Here is a 16,673-nt window from a genome sequence, read left to right as displayed (position 1 = left end):
TTTTTTATGGTTAGGGTAAGTGGCTAGGGATATCATTATGTTAATTAGATGTCCCCACAAAGATATGAAAACACAACTGTGTGTGTGTGTGAGTGTGACTCTAATACCTTTGTCTTCCAATCATGTTTTTGTGCTGGTTGCACTCTAACAAGAGTCATGCCATCACAGGTTATATGAGTTTCCTCTATTAGTCAGAGGCTAATAGACTAATACAGCGACATGCCCTTCTGCGAGTGCGCGCGCGTACACACACACACACACACACACACACACACACACACACACACACACACACACACACACACACACACACACACACACACACACACACACACTGGTGTTAGGATGTGCAGGGTCTATCTACTGAACAGCACAAATTCTCCTTTACGTCAAAAACAATTTGTCCCTGTTACTAAAAAAACTGGACCCAATGAATAACTGCCATAAAAATCAGAAATGCATCTGGAAATTTAATTCAGCCTTTATTCCTCTTCTTGATTTTTTGAAAACATGTGTTTTTCAGTTTTCCCCCCCGAAACCCCAAATTCCCCTTTGCTGATACTGATGCAGTTTGACGTCCAGTCTCCTGAAAGTCCTTTCACTCGCTTCACCGCTCTGCCACTCTGCCCTCGTCCAGTAGCAGGTCAGTTTGGGAACACAAGGCCAACCTGTGAAGCACACGTCCATTATATGAATTACTGATGAGCAACAGTTATCAAGGACAGGAGACACCTACACTGAACCTTTCAGGGTGGACTCGCAAACATTTTTAAGCAGTTTCTGACATTGCCATTTTATTTATTTACTTTTTATACCTGACAAGACAAAACGGGTGAAAAAACGGTAACGCTGTCAACTCATAATGTAGCAACTTGTCAAACACAAACTATTCACATCCAGAATCATTTATTATCTATTTTAATCTAAATGGGATTATACTTTATAAAGTAAACATCATGTTATAATAAACCTGTCTTGAAAGTTGATTTGAGGCCATGAACTAATTCAAAAAGTATACAACAAGGTGTTAAATCAAGTGAGACGTAGCATCATTTTCTCGTTGTCCTCACTAAAATCTTAGTCGTCTAAAAAATGTGCATTTAAGGCATTTGCAAGCACAGGAATCCATTGGGTCCTGTTAAAAATGATGTATACCCAATGATTAAATAGCATGTGGAACGACTTTGAGCAGCAATAACCTGCAGTAGTGGTTTTCTCCACATCACCGTGGAGGACTTCTGTCCCACTTTTCTTTACAGTTGATGCACTGAACCCACAATCTGACCCAAAGCAAAACTCATCAGTGCTTTGACCCAAGATTAGACAATAAAGTGGTGGACCATTGCATGTAAATGTAAAAAATGACAGTAATGGCTCTTAACTGATTGCAACATTAATGCACTGAATACCTTGTCTGGGCTCATATTAGGACACATCCAGTTGTACAAATAGTAATGAACACTCTGGTCAATGACACTGAACTTGAGCTTCTCCAGGAAACTCTTGTTGTCCATCACATCGATGGCAGAGAAGACGTCACAACCTTTCTGTTAGCGAGGGGATGAAAAACAATAACGTGACCATTATATGCACAAAATCAGTTATACACAGCTTCATAGCTTACAGCATATGAAGTGGAGTGACACATAATGGCACATAATTCAGTTTTTAGATGATAAATGGTTATATAAAGTGGTCATAGGTGTGAATGGGAGTGTGAATTGTTAGCCCTGCAACACACTAGCAACCTATCTAGGCATTACTCCACCTTTTGCCCTACGACAGCTGGGATAGGCTCCAGCCACCACCCAACCAGAGACCAGAGACTAGGGTAACGAATATGAGGATGTACTTTGGCCTCTGTAAAGGATCCCTGGCTCCCATGCTTTATATGAACTAAGTTTTTACAGTGACACACTCACAGACTTTGCCAGGACCAGGGTGTCCTCCATCAGGTCGACCAGCTTCGTTCTAGTAGAGACAACATAAAGGAGGCGAGCTCCTCTGAGGCTTGTGTGGACCGGGTGATTCAGCACTCTCGAGGAGAAGCTATAGAAACTCACTATATCTGTCAGGGCACCATTATCACCCTGTGTGGGAGGAGAGGAGGCAAATACATTTTTAATGACTACAGCATAATATCATTTTAAATTCCCCCCAAAAAAGAACCCCAGCGAAAAAACTTTTTTTTCTTCTTCGATATAATTTAAAGTAGAGATACAGTGAGGTCAGACCTCGACCACATAGGTGTCGATCACATTCTCCCTCGGCAGCAACAGATGCTCTACATCTTGCAGGGATAAGATGGGGCTGAGGTGAAACTTGCAGAAGTTTGTCTGGAGTAGTGAATGTATCCCCGGGATATCTTCTCTGGTCATAGGGCGCAGACCTTGCACTTTTGTCACCTTGGAAATAATTCGAGCAAAGTGAATGAAAACAGGAGAAATGCTTTCGAGAAGTGCTGCAGTAGCAACATGCAGCAGTAAACTTCTGTCTCTAGATGGCGGCACAGACTAACCTCAGGTAAGCGGTTGAACTTCAGAGCTCTCTGCAGGTTCATGCTCTGTCTCAGTGCTGGGTGGTTGACCTCCATCAGCTTACGAGGATTAAGTGGGCGATGCCAAAGTCTAAAAGGATTTATTTGAAAGAGACGTTCCTTCATAAATAGAACACGAAATGTAACCTAAGTGAAGCATACACAATCACCTAAATGTATAATTAGTTATTGTAGATAAAGGTGGAAGAGTCTGGCATCCATGGCAACGTGACAAAAACGTGCTGATTTTATTCCCTTTTGCACCGTGCCTTTAAATTGTGACTCAACTACGTGTGGCAGCTACTACCTGCAGGAGCTTATTGGTGTGGGCAGTACTATGCCAGTGGTGTAGACAGCCTGGCAGAGCCCCTGCTGGTTGACCCGTCTGGCGAGCTCTCGGATCAGCACTGGAGTCATTCGCTTGAGGCGGAGCTTCTTATGAACACACAGGAATTTGACCTGTACCACCCGCCTCTCCCTGCAGAAACATTTTGAGTCCCAGCTTTGAGATGTTCACGAGGAAATTGCCACGGTTACGTGCTCTGAATGCGGACATCACTCATCAGACTTCACACAAACACACATCTTTGCATATATTTATGAGCTACTCACATCTCATAAATGTGAACATCTGCAGGAACAGCAGCGATGAAGCCGACTAACTTCCTATTGGCGTCTACTCTCACACCGCAGTGCCAGTGAGCCACCCAGTTAGGAGGCTGTAGAGCCCTTAAGAGAAAACAAATAATGCTGTTTGCAGCACAACACTCATTTCATATAGACATAGTTCACGACACCCTGAAAAAAAAAGAAAGAACTCAGCATGATGTGAATTCAGAGGCTAAATGAATGCAGCAGTTTTTTCAACCTCAGGGCCAAACACTTGTGCCAATTCCTGGAAAGATAGCGCTAATTATTCATTTCAAAGTAAATGTTATTATATTTTGATGCAAGTAGCCCCGAAGGTACTGCTTTATGGAGATCACTGCCAAAAAAAAACCCAAACAAAAAAACCAAAACAGCAGTGACGACATTAAAGCAGAGGCTTGTTAAAGATATGATGTGTTAGGTCAGGTTGGGGAAAAAATGTCCTTTAAAGACATTTAGTGTTTTAATTCGGTGTAACACAGAGGCTGAAAGCAAAGCACTGTGATTACACAGAGCAGAGTCCAGCTGTGAATCTGTAAAAATCTATGAAGTATGCCTGAGCCGTATGTGTGTGTATGTCTGTGTGTTTCTCTATTAGATAAGTTTTAAAGGTTTTAAAAGCTATTAATGCTAAAAAGTAGACATCAAAAGGCACTACATCTTTTCGGAGCTTACCACTGCAGATATTCCAGAGAGAAGTCAAATCTGGTCGTGTTATCATCTTCTTCCATGTAGTTCTCATTTAGTAGACTGCATAGTTCTCTCAACTGAAATGATGGAAAACCGCTGAATTGGATTCATTTTATTTTAAATAGCATTTGATTTTTCTGAGCCATACACTAAGAAGTTGGTCCTTTACTTCTGAAATGCTAGCAAAAGACTGCCATATATTTTCTGTTATTGCATACAACAACCTACAATAAATAACTTACCACTGGAGGGCTGCTCAGGTCCAGAGTGTCCCAGGAGAAGCCCTGAGGTAGTGAGTAGGGCTCCTTCCGGATACTTGCCTCACCCTCTACTATTGGGCCATGAGTTGTAATGCTGTCACCTGAGGGCAGAGAAATAGACATGACTGCATCGAATGACATTCAGATAACACTATTCTCAGTACAAGTGAATGAAGGAGTGATGTACAAATGCACTTTTTATACTATCTACTATAAACTTACAATATATTTTCAAAAGGTCAACACAAAGTCAGTGTTTCAGGACTTCTTATCATATGTAAAAGCAAAAGGAAGGTCAGCTGAGCATAAAATTTTCTATATGTATATATATATATATATATATATATATATAAAACACCCAGCACGCCCCTGCGGGCGGTTTATCCTTCAAGCTCGGGTCCTCTACCAGAGGCCTGGGAGCTTGAGGGTCCTGCGCAGTATCTTAGCTGTTCCCAGGACTGCGCTCTTCTGGACAGAGATCTCCGATGTTATTCCCGGGATTTGCTGGAGCCACTCGCCTAGCTTGGGAGTTACCGCACCTAGTGCTCCGATTACCACGGGGACCACCGTTACCTTCACCCTCCACATCCTCTCGAGCTCTTCTCTGAGCCCTTGGTATTTCTCCAGCTTCTCGTGTTCCTTCTTCCTGATATTGCTGTCATTCGGAACCGCTACATCGATCACTACGGCCGTCTTCTTCTGTTTGTCTACCACCACTATGTCCGGTTGGTTAGCCACCACCATTTTGTCCGTCTGTATCTGGAAGTCCCACAGGATCTTAGCTCGGTCATTCTCCACCACCCTTGGGGGCATCTCCCATTTTGACCTCGGGACTTCCAGGTTATACTCGGCACAGATGTTCCTGTACACTATGCCGGCCACTTGGTTGTGGCGTTCCATGTATGCCTTGCCTGCTAGCATCTTGCACCCTGCTGTTATGTGCTGGATTGTCTCTGGGGCATCTTTACACAGCCTGCACCTGGGGTCTTGCCTGGTGTGATAGACCCCAGCCTCTATGGATCTTGTACTCAGAGCTTGTTCTTGTGCTGCCATGATTAGTGCCTCTGTGCTGTCTTTCAGTCCAGCTTTGTCCAGCCACTGGTAGGATTTCTGGATATCAGCCACCTCCTCTATCTGCCGGTGGTACATACCGTGCAGGGGCCTGTCCTTCCATGATGGTTCCTCGTCTCCCTCCTCTTTCTTGGGTTTCTGCTGCCTGAGGTATTCACTGAGCACTCGGTCAGTTGGGGCCATCTTCCCAATGTATTCTTGGATGTTCGTTGTCTCATCCTGGACTGTGGTGCTGACACTCACCAGTCCCCGGCCCCCTTCCTTCCGCTTAGCGTACAGCCTCAGGGTGCTGGACTTGGGGTGAAACCCTCCATGCATGGTAAGGAGCTTTCTTGTCTTTATGTCAGTGGCTTCTATCTCCTCCTTTGGCCAGCCTATTACCCCAGCAGGGTACCTGATCACGGGCAGGGCGTACGTGTTGATGGCCCGGATCTTGTTCTTACCATTCAGCTGACTCCTCAGGACTTGCCTGACCCTCTGCAGGTACTTGGTGGTTGCAGCTTTTCTAGCGGCCTCTTCATGGTTCCCATTTGCCTGCGGGATCCCCAGGTACTTGTAACTGTCCTCTATGTCTGCAATGTTGCCTTCTGGTAGTTCAATCCCCTCAGTTCTGACTACCTTCCCTCTCTTTGTTACCATCCGACTACACTTCTCCAGTCCGAACGACATTCCAATGTCATTGCTGTATAGCCTGGTAGTGTGGATCAGTGAATCGATGTCTCGTTCACTCTTGGCATACAGCTTGATGTCATCCATGTACAGGAGGTGGCTGACAACTGCTCCGTTCCGTAGTCGGTATCCGTAGCCAGTCTTGTTAATGATCTCACTGAGGGGGTTCAGGCCTATGCAGAACAGCAGTGGGGACAGAGCATCTCCTTGGTAGATCCCGCACTTGATGGTGACTTGTGCTATGGGCTTGGAGTTGGCCTCTAGTGTTGTACGCCACATCCCCATTGAGTTCCTGATGAAGGCTCTTAGGGTCCCATTGATCTTGTACAATTCTAGGCATTCCAGTATCCAGCTGTGGGGCATTGAGTCATAGGCCTTCTTGTAATCAATCCAGGCAGTGCACAGGTTGGTCAGTCTGGTCTTGCAGTCTCGGCTGACTGTTCTGTCTACCAGTAGCTGGTGTTTTGCGCCTCTGGTATTCTTGCCAATTCCTTTCTGTGTCCCGCTCATGTATTGACCCATGTGCCTGTTCATCTTAGCCGATATGATGCCTGACAGGAGCTTCCATGTAGTACTGAGGCAGGTTATTGGTCGGTAGTTGGAGGGGACCGGTCCCTTCTTGGGGTCCTTGGGGATCAGGACCGTCCGACCTTCGGTTAGCCATTCCGGGTGTCTCTCGTTAACTAGCAGCTGGTTCATTTGTGCTGCCAGACGCTCGTGGAGTGCAGTCAGCTTCTTTAGCCAGTAGGCGTGAACCATGTCGGGCCCTGGTGCTGTCCAACTCTTCATACTGGAGACCCTTTCTTGGATATCTGCCACTGTGATGGTTACTGGACCCTGTTCAGGGAGGTCGCTGTGGTCTGCCCTCAGATCCACTAGCCACTGAGCATTGCCGTTATGGGTTGCGTCCTTCTCCCATATGCTCTTCCAGTATTGCTCCGTCTCCAGCCTTGGTGGTGCTGTTCTCTTATTATTGTTCCCTTGCCACTGAGAGTACACCTTTGCTGGTTCTGTGGAGAACAGCTGGTTTATTCTCCTGCCTTCTATCTCTCTGGTGTACCTCCTCAAGCGGCTGGCCAAGGCTGTGAGTCTTTGCTTGGCAGTTTCCAAGGCCTCAGGTATGGACAGCTTGCTGTATTTCTTAGGCACCTTCTTTGTCGCACCTTTCTGCAACTCCGTTAGTTGGCTAACCTCCCTCCGTGCTACTTTGATCTTGCCCTCTAGCCTCCTTCTCCATGGAGGGTACTGCCCCTTGTGGCTGTTCAACTTGTAGCCAAGCATCTCACTGATCACTGCTGCCGTATTGTAGATCAGCTTGTTAGTGTCGGTAATCGTGGTTGTAGGTATTGCCCGTAGTGCTGCATTAACATCATCTAGCAGACCTTCTGAGGGTACTTCACGTAATCTTGGTAACCGGCTACGGGGGATCCAGGTTTCAAGCTTGGCCATTATCCTATTTTTCAGGTCAGTTCCTCTCGCACTCAACGATCCTTCTCCTATCGCACTTGGGGCTATGTACCCAATCTCGGGTGGGGGTGATGATATCTCCCCCCTGACCTGGCGTCCTGACTCCTCCTTGCCGTAGCATTTGTGTTGTACCTCGTCAATCTCTAGCTGTGAGAGCAGTCCCTTCTTTCGAATGTTGGAACACTGAGCTACTAGTTGTTTCGCCGTCATTGTGGATGTTGGGTATCGAAGAATCCATAGGTCCGTCATCCTATTCATGTAGCCCCTTCCGCCGGGGTTACTTGCGTAGTAGCATTCCAACAACGCCCTGTTTTCGTCTCTTGCCCACCGATGCCTTCTTGTTCCAGTAGCCCACTTTTCGTCAGGGTGCCCTGGTTCCTCAACACCTGACGCGGACCTTGTTGATCCGGGCGACGTCCGAGCCGGCATGCCTTCATATTTATCTGTCTCGCTCATGTCTGCGGTAGGCTCGCTTAGCATAGGGGGTCTAGCCTTAGGACCCTTACTGGATACAGACGCCCCAGGCAGGAATCGAACTTGCGATCCTCTGCTCCAAAGGCGTGTAGTCTAACCACTACGCTATCCAGCTATATATATATATATATATATATATATATATATATATATATATATATATGTATTTTTTTTTTTTAAATTTGTTGTCGTTTCATTCATATATATATATATATATATTCTTATATATATAATATATATATTATATATATATATATATATATTATATATATATATATATATATTATATATATATTATATATATATATATATACTACACCACACAACACATAATGAGAATGCCAGTATCATACAGATGCCAGAAACAGTGGAAGAAAAGAAAAAACACTGTTTTCCAGAAGAGGTCTGTATCTTGCCGACTAACAATCCACATGTGTAGCTGTGATACGTTTCGCTGTAAAATGTAAGAATGCACCAATACAGTCCAAAACTACTTCTTTCTCTGTATACAGACTTTAGTAAGCAGCCAGTCCACGCTGTATGTAAAAGATAGACTTGGCCCCCCCCCCCCCCCCCCCCTCCATCTTTGTTTCAAATCCAGACCTCATGAGTGAGGGGTGGAACTTACTGAAAACCCCAAGGACACTGCACACTAATGCTGTAGTGAGTGTGAGTGAATGAAAGTGTAGCCAGATTGGACGAGTAAATAAGTCTTTGGCTGTTTTAAGATGGGTTTGGTGGTCATTCAAACATACACATTTTATATGTTAATTTGAAACAAACCGAAAGGAATTAAACCAGTATTACAATCAGATGTCACAACCACTGCACAGTTTACTGTGCTGGGCTAGAAACCATTAGCAAGGCTTCCTTCTATATAGCCAATTTCATTTACTTATAGCTCTGTTTTTGACTCAGCTATGGGCCATAATTTGAAAAATCAACATTTCACTCTATTCAGTAAGGATTGAAACTACAAGTGTGACTGTGAACTCAACAGAAGACAGTCACTATACTTTCATGTACATGGAATTATTTTTTTCCTATTGACTCCTTTGTAACTGGAGTTATTTTTGCAACCACGGGAGTTTCCTGTTGGTGAACAAGACTCTGACTCCACTAAGTCCTTAATTGTATATAGCCAGTTATCTTACAGATTAGCATAGAAACTGGACACAGAAATAAGTAACCTAATCATATTGGGATAGCTAAAGCTCCATAATTACCTTGACTATTAAACCACCTTTCTTATAATGCCTTGTTTGTCTAGTCTGCTAAAATCAAAGTTTATAAAGATTTTGCTATCTTTGGACACTTGGACAAGCTTGTTTAAATTTTCTATTTGTGCTAAGCTAAGCTAACCCACAGCCGCCAGAATTATAGCAGACAGACGAAAGAAAAAGTTTAGTGTTTTTATTGGTGCTTTCTTAGGTAGACTTTTTCTAAAAGACGGATTACCCAGTTTAGGGACAGGTTGCGTGTCCCAAAAGCAGTAGGTGTGTTTTTTGGCCTGCTGCAGGGTCTTTGGCAGACCTGGCTCCAAGGAGAAGAGGTGAAGGGCTCTCTGGATCTCCTGCTGCTTGTTCTCTGGCAAAGCATCCAGCTAGTACAGAACAGGACATTGAAAGGACAGGTCATTGTGCAAATATCCCACCTAAGAAAGTAAAAGTTTGACCGTCAAAAAGAAAGAAAAATCAGCTACAGCTAGAATACAAATGCACTGAAAACGAAATGTTTCCAGCAGCCAAATATTCATAGTCCACAAACAAAACATATTGAATATCACAGTCAACCATGCACAAAAAAACAAACCATGGCGAATGGGTCTCTTGGCCCCTGTGGTCTCCAGGCATCGTCCCCCTTTTTCTTCTTTTTGCTCTTCTTAAAGCTACTATTCTTGTCATCTGGCAGCTTCTCATCACTGAAAGACATTTTTAATGCCCTAAAGTTCCCGTATATTCCTCTGTACTCAGTACTGAAACTTTAGATGTTCAGTTAATGGAAAACAGAATTTATTGCTGTACTTACTACTTTGACTCAGCCATTGTAAGCAAGTGTGACTCCCTTAAGCTGAGGGTGACTGGTGGTGTTTTGTGGTTTTTTCATCTCTTATCTCTGCAAGCAGTGAGGGGAGGAGGGCGGACGCCTCAGTTACCCAACCCAGCTCCCACCCAGTGGATAGATAACCGAGAACAATACGGACAATTACGTATGACTTCTCACGGTCTTCATATGTCAGACTGCTGCTAAATAGAGTCCTCTGGTAGATTAAAGCTTACAGCAGCTTGATCCAGGTAGAGGTTTTAATTGGTTGGGGCTGTCTAATTGCAGAGTTCCCATACAGGCGCCCTTTTAAAATTCAGCACTTTTCCAGAACTTTATATCTCCTGTGGACCTGACAATCTTTGTGCTTTTTCAGCACAATGTAAGAAAACACGGCTAATTTGACCATATAATCTCACTGAGGATTTTTCTGCACACAAGCAAATGATAGCGATTGAATTCAAATATTACCAAAATATTAAAGTAACATCAGTTTACAGTTTAAAGTACTAGGGAGTAATAAGAGCTCAGTGTGGCTGAAATACATTCACTTGCCAATTAATTAGGTACACCTGTTGGACTGCTTGTAACTCAAATGTCTATCAGCCAATCAAATGGATGCAACTTAGTGCATCTAGGCCTGCAAGCATGATCTCAATGACCTGTTGAAGTCTAAACTGAGCACCAGCATGGGGAAGAAAGGTCGTTGAAGTGAATAACTAGTGAGCGGCAGTTCTTTTGTTGATGCCGGAGGTCCAGACCAGACTCCTTTGCGCTGATAGGAAGGCAGCAGTTACTCAAATAACCACTTGTTACAACCAAGGTCTGCAGAAGATTGTCTTTGAATGCACAGCATATCCAACCTTGATGCAGATGAGCTGCAGCAGCAAAAGAGCAGATGTCTTGTTTATCAGAATAAAAAATGTCCTTAAATGAAAGGAAGTGTTGTGGTAAGGAATGTTATTGTTGTTGTTACTGAGTTTTCACCTTATAAGAAAAAGTGCCTTGAGGCATCTGTTGTTGTGATTTGGCGCTCTGTAAATAAAACTGAATTGAATGAAACTGAATAAAATCCAAATCCCGGCATAGGAACAGTTTCTGGGATGAATAAGCAAACTTTTATATAATCATCCATGCAGCCTATTGATCCGGGCTGACAGAACAATTTCCAATAATAATAATATCACAATATCTACAGATTTATTTTAATTAATAAGTAATTTTTTTAAGGCTATCGTCAGATTCATCTAGAATTCTGTGTTTTTCCGTAGCCAACACAAGACTTCACAGGTATATTTATAATATTATCCTACTATGTGTATTATTGACACATCATTGATATTTAATTTAGAAATACCACAATGTTCATCAACACACACATCAAGAGATCTGTGCTCTGCATATAAGATCAGCAGAGAACAAAATATTAAGGTACCGATTGTTCTAATGCAGGAAAGACGGAGAGCTATTCCTTTTTTCTTTGAAGAGAAGGGAAGTCTTAATTGTTTTGTAAGAGAACAGAAAAAGGGGTTTGTAACTTCAAAAAAGACAAATCTAATATGTCATTCTTACACTTGAGTTTTTTAAATAAATAAAAGATCAAATAGTTACATAAAATTATGGCTTTTGTTCATGTCATAGTGCATGAACAATGCAGTCCATCAGCAGCTGCAGACTTCTCAAAGAGCTGTTATACTCTTTATTATGCAGCTCTGTATGTGAAAACACAGAGTGGCTGGAATAACATTTTGCTATGCCTGGAAAGTATTAATAATTTGGGGACAACTTGCTTTTTTATTGAATAAAATACAAAGCTCAGAACTTCTCCCCCGCTACAGTAATTTTGGCAAAATCCCTTAAGGGGAATAACAGTTTGTTGACTGTAAAATGTGTTATGACACAAATATTTGTGCTCTCTGGTCTTAAGTTTAGGCGTTTTCTTTTTGTTTCATAAGCACTGATCTCCAGTTAGATTGAAACTAATCAGCTGCTTTTGGCCATGCTTTCTCCCTGCTGCCACTTTTGCTAATAATAATGATAATTCTGACATCTCTTGCATTGTGCATGACAAATATTCTCTTCCGTTATACCCCAGGGGAGGTTTATTGCGGTCCCTGAGGAGTCTGTTGCATACTTTCTTGGATTCGTCTCCGGAGTACTGAGCTCAATTCATCTGCATACCGATTTGTGCTATAAATGGTCCACTCCGCTTTGATCCGAGTGTTTTTTAACCAAAATATACATGTAAAATAGATGCAGCCTGCATCTTTTATTTATTTTATTTTTTTAAATGTGCACCCTGGAGCTATTTTTGTCTATACTTCTTGGTTCTGCTGTGTTATTATCCTGCCACTCAAAGCTAAATGCCAACAGAAGGATGCTCGTAACACCTGTCATCTTTCAGGGTGAGGCAGTGGAGTTACCTCAGACAAAACTTCTGATGTGACAACAAAGAGACAGCGGGCAAGAGTGGGCACTGGAGCGTGCTCATCTTGAGTTTCAGGTGCTTTAACATAATGTAACAATTACAAATTACTCAAGGCCACTGCACTGCAGCTGCAAAACATGGTAGAGACAGCCGGTGGTAACTGGTGGCACAGCTAGCTCAGCTGCGCAACCTGAAGGCGCCAGTGGAACGGGAGGAAGACGAGCTGATGACATTTCCAACTGCTAGCCACACAATGAATTTCTAGTGAGCTGAAACAGCTTTTTAATAAATTTTATATTCATGTTCATCTTCATACTAGCATACTTTTTTCTAGTTCAATCCCATTTCTCTTATAAAGCTGAAGTTTCCCCCAGAAGACATTAAAATTTAATCTTCTAACAGAGTCGTAGTCCTATCTGAAGGAGTCTGAAGGGGTACACCCACACGCAGAAAACAATTTACCAGTTATGACAAGAATAGGTAAAGCTCGATGAACTAATAAATTGAATGTGTCTGTGATGATTTCTGTCATAAACTGACATCAGATGCATTTGCCGGTACATTTGCCAGTACAGTTTCTTGCTCAAGGTGATAGTGTTCAAAATCAGCATGTGCCTGGTGACCATCGAGTGCTATTATGAAGCCAGCATGAAAAGGATAAGATTTGCAGTTAGATAAAACTGGAATGTTCAGCCCCACACCATCATATTCATGACAGGGAATATTAGGAAACAACTGATGAGGAGGCCAAGCTCCTGTGAGGCAGACCTGTTACAGTCTGCGGTGTTTCTTTATCTGTTTCATTTTCTGTGTTTTTACTGCATCTGGTAAGACAACAGCAAAATAAATCTCTTCATTGTCACTGATTGCGATTGATCTAATTAAATTTTGCCCATGTTTGTTTGGGGTTTTTATGTTTGGTATGATGAAAGTACAGAGTAACATTTTTTGTTTTGGCAGTTTGGCTGAAAAGTAAGACAGGCCAAGTTTCCCAGTTTAGGCTACATACACCCCATCTATCCTGCGGTCCTTGCAGTAAGGTGGTCAGTGCCAGCTGTAGCTGTAACTCTTGACCTAAATTGTGGACACCCAAGCTAAATGGAGTCATAAATCTGTGGAAGGAGTCATATCAAGCTTAGTTAACTTGCAGAAAACGGCCTTGGAGCAATTCTGACAAACTGACATGTGACTCTGGAAGGGGAACCAATGCTCTGCTCACACGTGTACAGCAGGGAGGTGCTGTTGAATCCCGAGAATGAAGGTTTAAGTACTTTGAGAATCCACTGGTGTGCCTTCTTAACGGAAGCACATTCTGGGGACAAAGGAGACGACAACATCAGTGGTCGGTGAGGTTGCGGGCTCCTGGGTTGGACGAGATCTGTTTGAGGATCTGCTGTGGGGCTGTTGTGGTTGAGATATCTTTTCAACAGCGAGGAGGTCTGGAGGTTAAGCTATTGAAGAGGAGAGCGAGTCTGTTAGTTGAGCCTCGGATACTCAGAGTTTTCCATCCTGGTGATGGAACAACATACCAGCTCTTTATCCTCTCAAGGATATCTGAGTTTGCCCAGGCAGTCTACATGTGTTTAGTGGACCAGGAGAAGAGCTGCTCGTTTGTCAGATCTGTTGCTGGTGGGTGTTGGACTCTGCCAGCGCTGTCATTTGTCACCAATTCTGTGAAAATAATTTCTATCTGCTGCGAAATGGTGAAAGGAACCAATTGAGGTGGGTTGGCCATCTGCATACGATAACTCCTTGACACCTCCTAGGTAATAAAATTGTGTATACCCTAATGGGGGGAGACCCAGGACATTGTTGAAAGATTATGTCTATTGATTGGCTTGGAATACCTTGGTGTTTCCACAAAGGAGCAGAAGAGGAACTGATGGTCCAGCAGGAGTAGCATATTCTCAGTCTGCTGGTCATCTGGAATTGGCCCGTCTAAATGCAGAGAGCTCTGTTGTCAGATAGAGACAGTGTACAAAGTTGGTGTTACAACCAATCAGTGGGTAGTCTTGTTGTTGTTGGTCTGTCACCCAGCAGAATTATAACATTCAAAGAGCTGAATTGAAACTGAGCATTAATAACAATGAAGACTGATCACTGCAGCCACTGTCAGTGCTTTTCAAATTGTATTTTCTGATCTTTGAATTTTTTTTCTCTGTGAACTTGACAACCAATCAGAATTCTTTTTTTTTTTTTTGGCCTGTCCCGTTTGGCTCTTTTGCCATCAGAATTGTTGTCTAAAGGCAAAGAAAGATACCCAACGGATTTACTTTACCAAACTGACCATCCCAGCCTTGCCGTAATGGTCCATTTGATTCACCTTTTATTGTTTATTTTATTTTCACTTACTGAATACGGGACAGACTTGACTGGGGGAAAGAAGGGGAGAAAGAAAGAGGGAAAGAGAAACAGCTGAGAAGAGGGACGGGGGAGAAGGGCAAAAGACAAAAACCAACAGAACGGGCAGAGAAAAAAAATGCATATATCAATCACCTGGATCACCTGCTGAGAAAGAAAAAAGAAAGCAAGCAGAAGAGAACAAGAGTAATAGAATAAACAACATCACAATGATATATGGGAATATGACAGTAAATACTAAATATTAAACATTATTGTGCAGCACATAAGATCAACAGAACACAGTGTGCTTTGAGGTAGGAGCCAAAAAGGGTGTAGTTTGTGGGTGTGATCACCCGTGTGTACACCTGTGAGCATGGACGCGCTTGTTTTTTGTTTTTTAAAAGGTTCCTTCATGTAATGATCTGCTAGAGGGTGTGGGGGGGCCACAGCCCCGTCCTCCAGGGTATGAAGCAGGTATGGAGGAGATCAAAACTCCAGACATCCAGAGGCCCCCAGAACACAAGAGACCAAGGAAGACCAACAGAGGGGCAGCCGCGCCACTGTCCCAGAAAGAGCTGAGGAGAGTCCCAGATGAGGGCTCACTCAGCAGCCGCGGAGCAGAAGCCAGGGGGAGTTGCAGTGACGCGCCCGTGAGCTCCGCCGGCAGCCAGCCGTGCCTGAGTGACCGAGCCCCAGGCCGAGAGGCCGGGGGCACCCCACCTCCGAAGTGGCCCGAGCGAGCCCCAGGCTCCAGGCCCCGATAAGCGGCCGCCAAGGAGTGAGCCGGTGTGTACCTGGACGCCCATCCCCGGACACAAAGAACCACCAACGCACCGATGTCTGAGGGAGTCCGCCACTGGCAGGGGAAGTGGTGGTAGGGGGAGATAGGCCTCCAAACCTTGGAGGGCCTGAGATGTCCCCAGAGAGGTGGCGCCTGACACCCAACCTGACATATAGACACAGACATACAGGCACACACAGATACAAACATCCATTCCCACCCTCATGCTCTCATATGCACTTACTCCACACTCAACCAACGTGGAGACAGACATAAAGAGACGTTGTACACACGATCACACTCCCCAAGCGTACTCTACAAACCGGGTCTAGGTGCCCTTGCCCCTGGAGGGGGGAACTGCACCCAGACCCAGGTGGTGTTTCCCTTTTCCCTGCGGTGGGGGGAGGCAGACCGCCCCGACTCCGCAGCAGCAGGGAGGCCCCACACTCCAGACCGCAGTCGGACGGCCAACTCCTCCTCCTAGCCCCCCCGCTCCAGCAGGCCGCAGAGAATGGGGGTGAGAGAAGACTCCAAACCTCCCTCCACCCGCTCATTGTAGTGTTGATGCATGTGTGTTCTAAGGTGCATTTAAAACCCAGGAGGGCATGGAGCTACCTGCCAGAGAGCAGCAGGTAAGCGCATGGTCCCTCCTGCTAGCCCTCAATGTCTACGTGTATTTAAAATTGAGAGGTGGGCAACGATGCCAGGGGTGGGGTGTACACCCTGATGGTACTTTGGACTCCGTGTATCGTGCCCCCCCCCAAGATCCTATATGTATGTGTAATGAGAGTGTGAGTAATGTGAATGTCTAAGTTGTGGGATAAAATTGAGGCAGAGGCAGCCAGAAGGGGACAGAGGGGGGGGTAGCCTCCTCTGCACCCTGGTGACATACCCCTACTCCAAGGCCCTGCATGTGTGGGTGGTTGTGTGGAGCGGGAAGAGGGAGGCAGCTGGAGATGGGGAGGGAAAGAAGGGAGGGGCAAGTGACCCTCCCAATCAGAATTCTGCAGATAGACAGTCAGGATTTTGAAAGACTCCACAGGAGTGTGTCTGCAGCGGGTGCACATTTGCAGAACCATAAATTACACTTAAAAAGATGGCCAGGTGAACGGGAGGTCTGATATCGCTGCTTAGACTGTTGCCCCCATGACCCGAACACAGACGAGCAGCAGAAAACAGGTGGAATTCTCCAGACATAGAATGGCAGACCTGGTCAAACATGACTGGGAAGGCATTCTGTTTCCACTATTAAGTATCAAATTT

The 16,673-nt window shown here is 44.4% G+C and overlaps 1 protein-coding gene across 1 annotated transcript; it reads right to left on the bottom strand.

Moving 5' to 3' along the window:
• Window positions 1–363: 363 nt before the first annotated feature.
• LOC102302542 (glycylpeptide N-tetradecanoyltransferase 1) lies at window positions 364–11,030 on the bottom strand. The gene is made up of 12 exons (XM_005928139.2): window positions 9,844–11,030; window positions 9,628–9,736; window positions 9,274–9,418; window positions 4,117–4,235; window positions 3,860–3,951; window positions 3,149–3,265; window positions 2,844–3,014; window positions 2,519–2,627; window positions 2,235–2,405; window positions 1,923–2,090; window positions 1,410–1,547; window positions 364–668 (listed from the first exon to the last, which is right to left on the bottom strand). The coding sequence occupies exons 1-12, from the start codon at window positions 9,858–9,860 to the stop codon at window positions 645–647; spliced, it is 1,380 nt and encodes a 459-aa protein (XP_005928201.1). The 5' UTR covers window positions 9,861–11,030; the 3' UTR covers window positions 364–644.
• Between the last annotated feature and the right edge of the window lie 5,643 nt (window positions 11,031–16,673).

This window comes from Haplochromis burtoni, unplaced genomic scaffold, assembly GCF_018398535.1.
Source record: "Haplochromis burtoni strain Fernald_Lab_line unplaced genomic scaffold, NCSU_Asbu1 Contig_108, whole genome shotgun sequence".
In the NCBI taxonomy this organism is placed as follows: Eukaryota; Metazoa; Chordata; class Actinopteri; order Cichliformes; family Cichlidae; genus Haplochromis; species Haplochromis burtoni.
The sequence above is the reverse complement of the archived record's forward strand: the minus strand, read 5'-3'. Positions and strand labels throughout refer to the sequence as shown.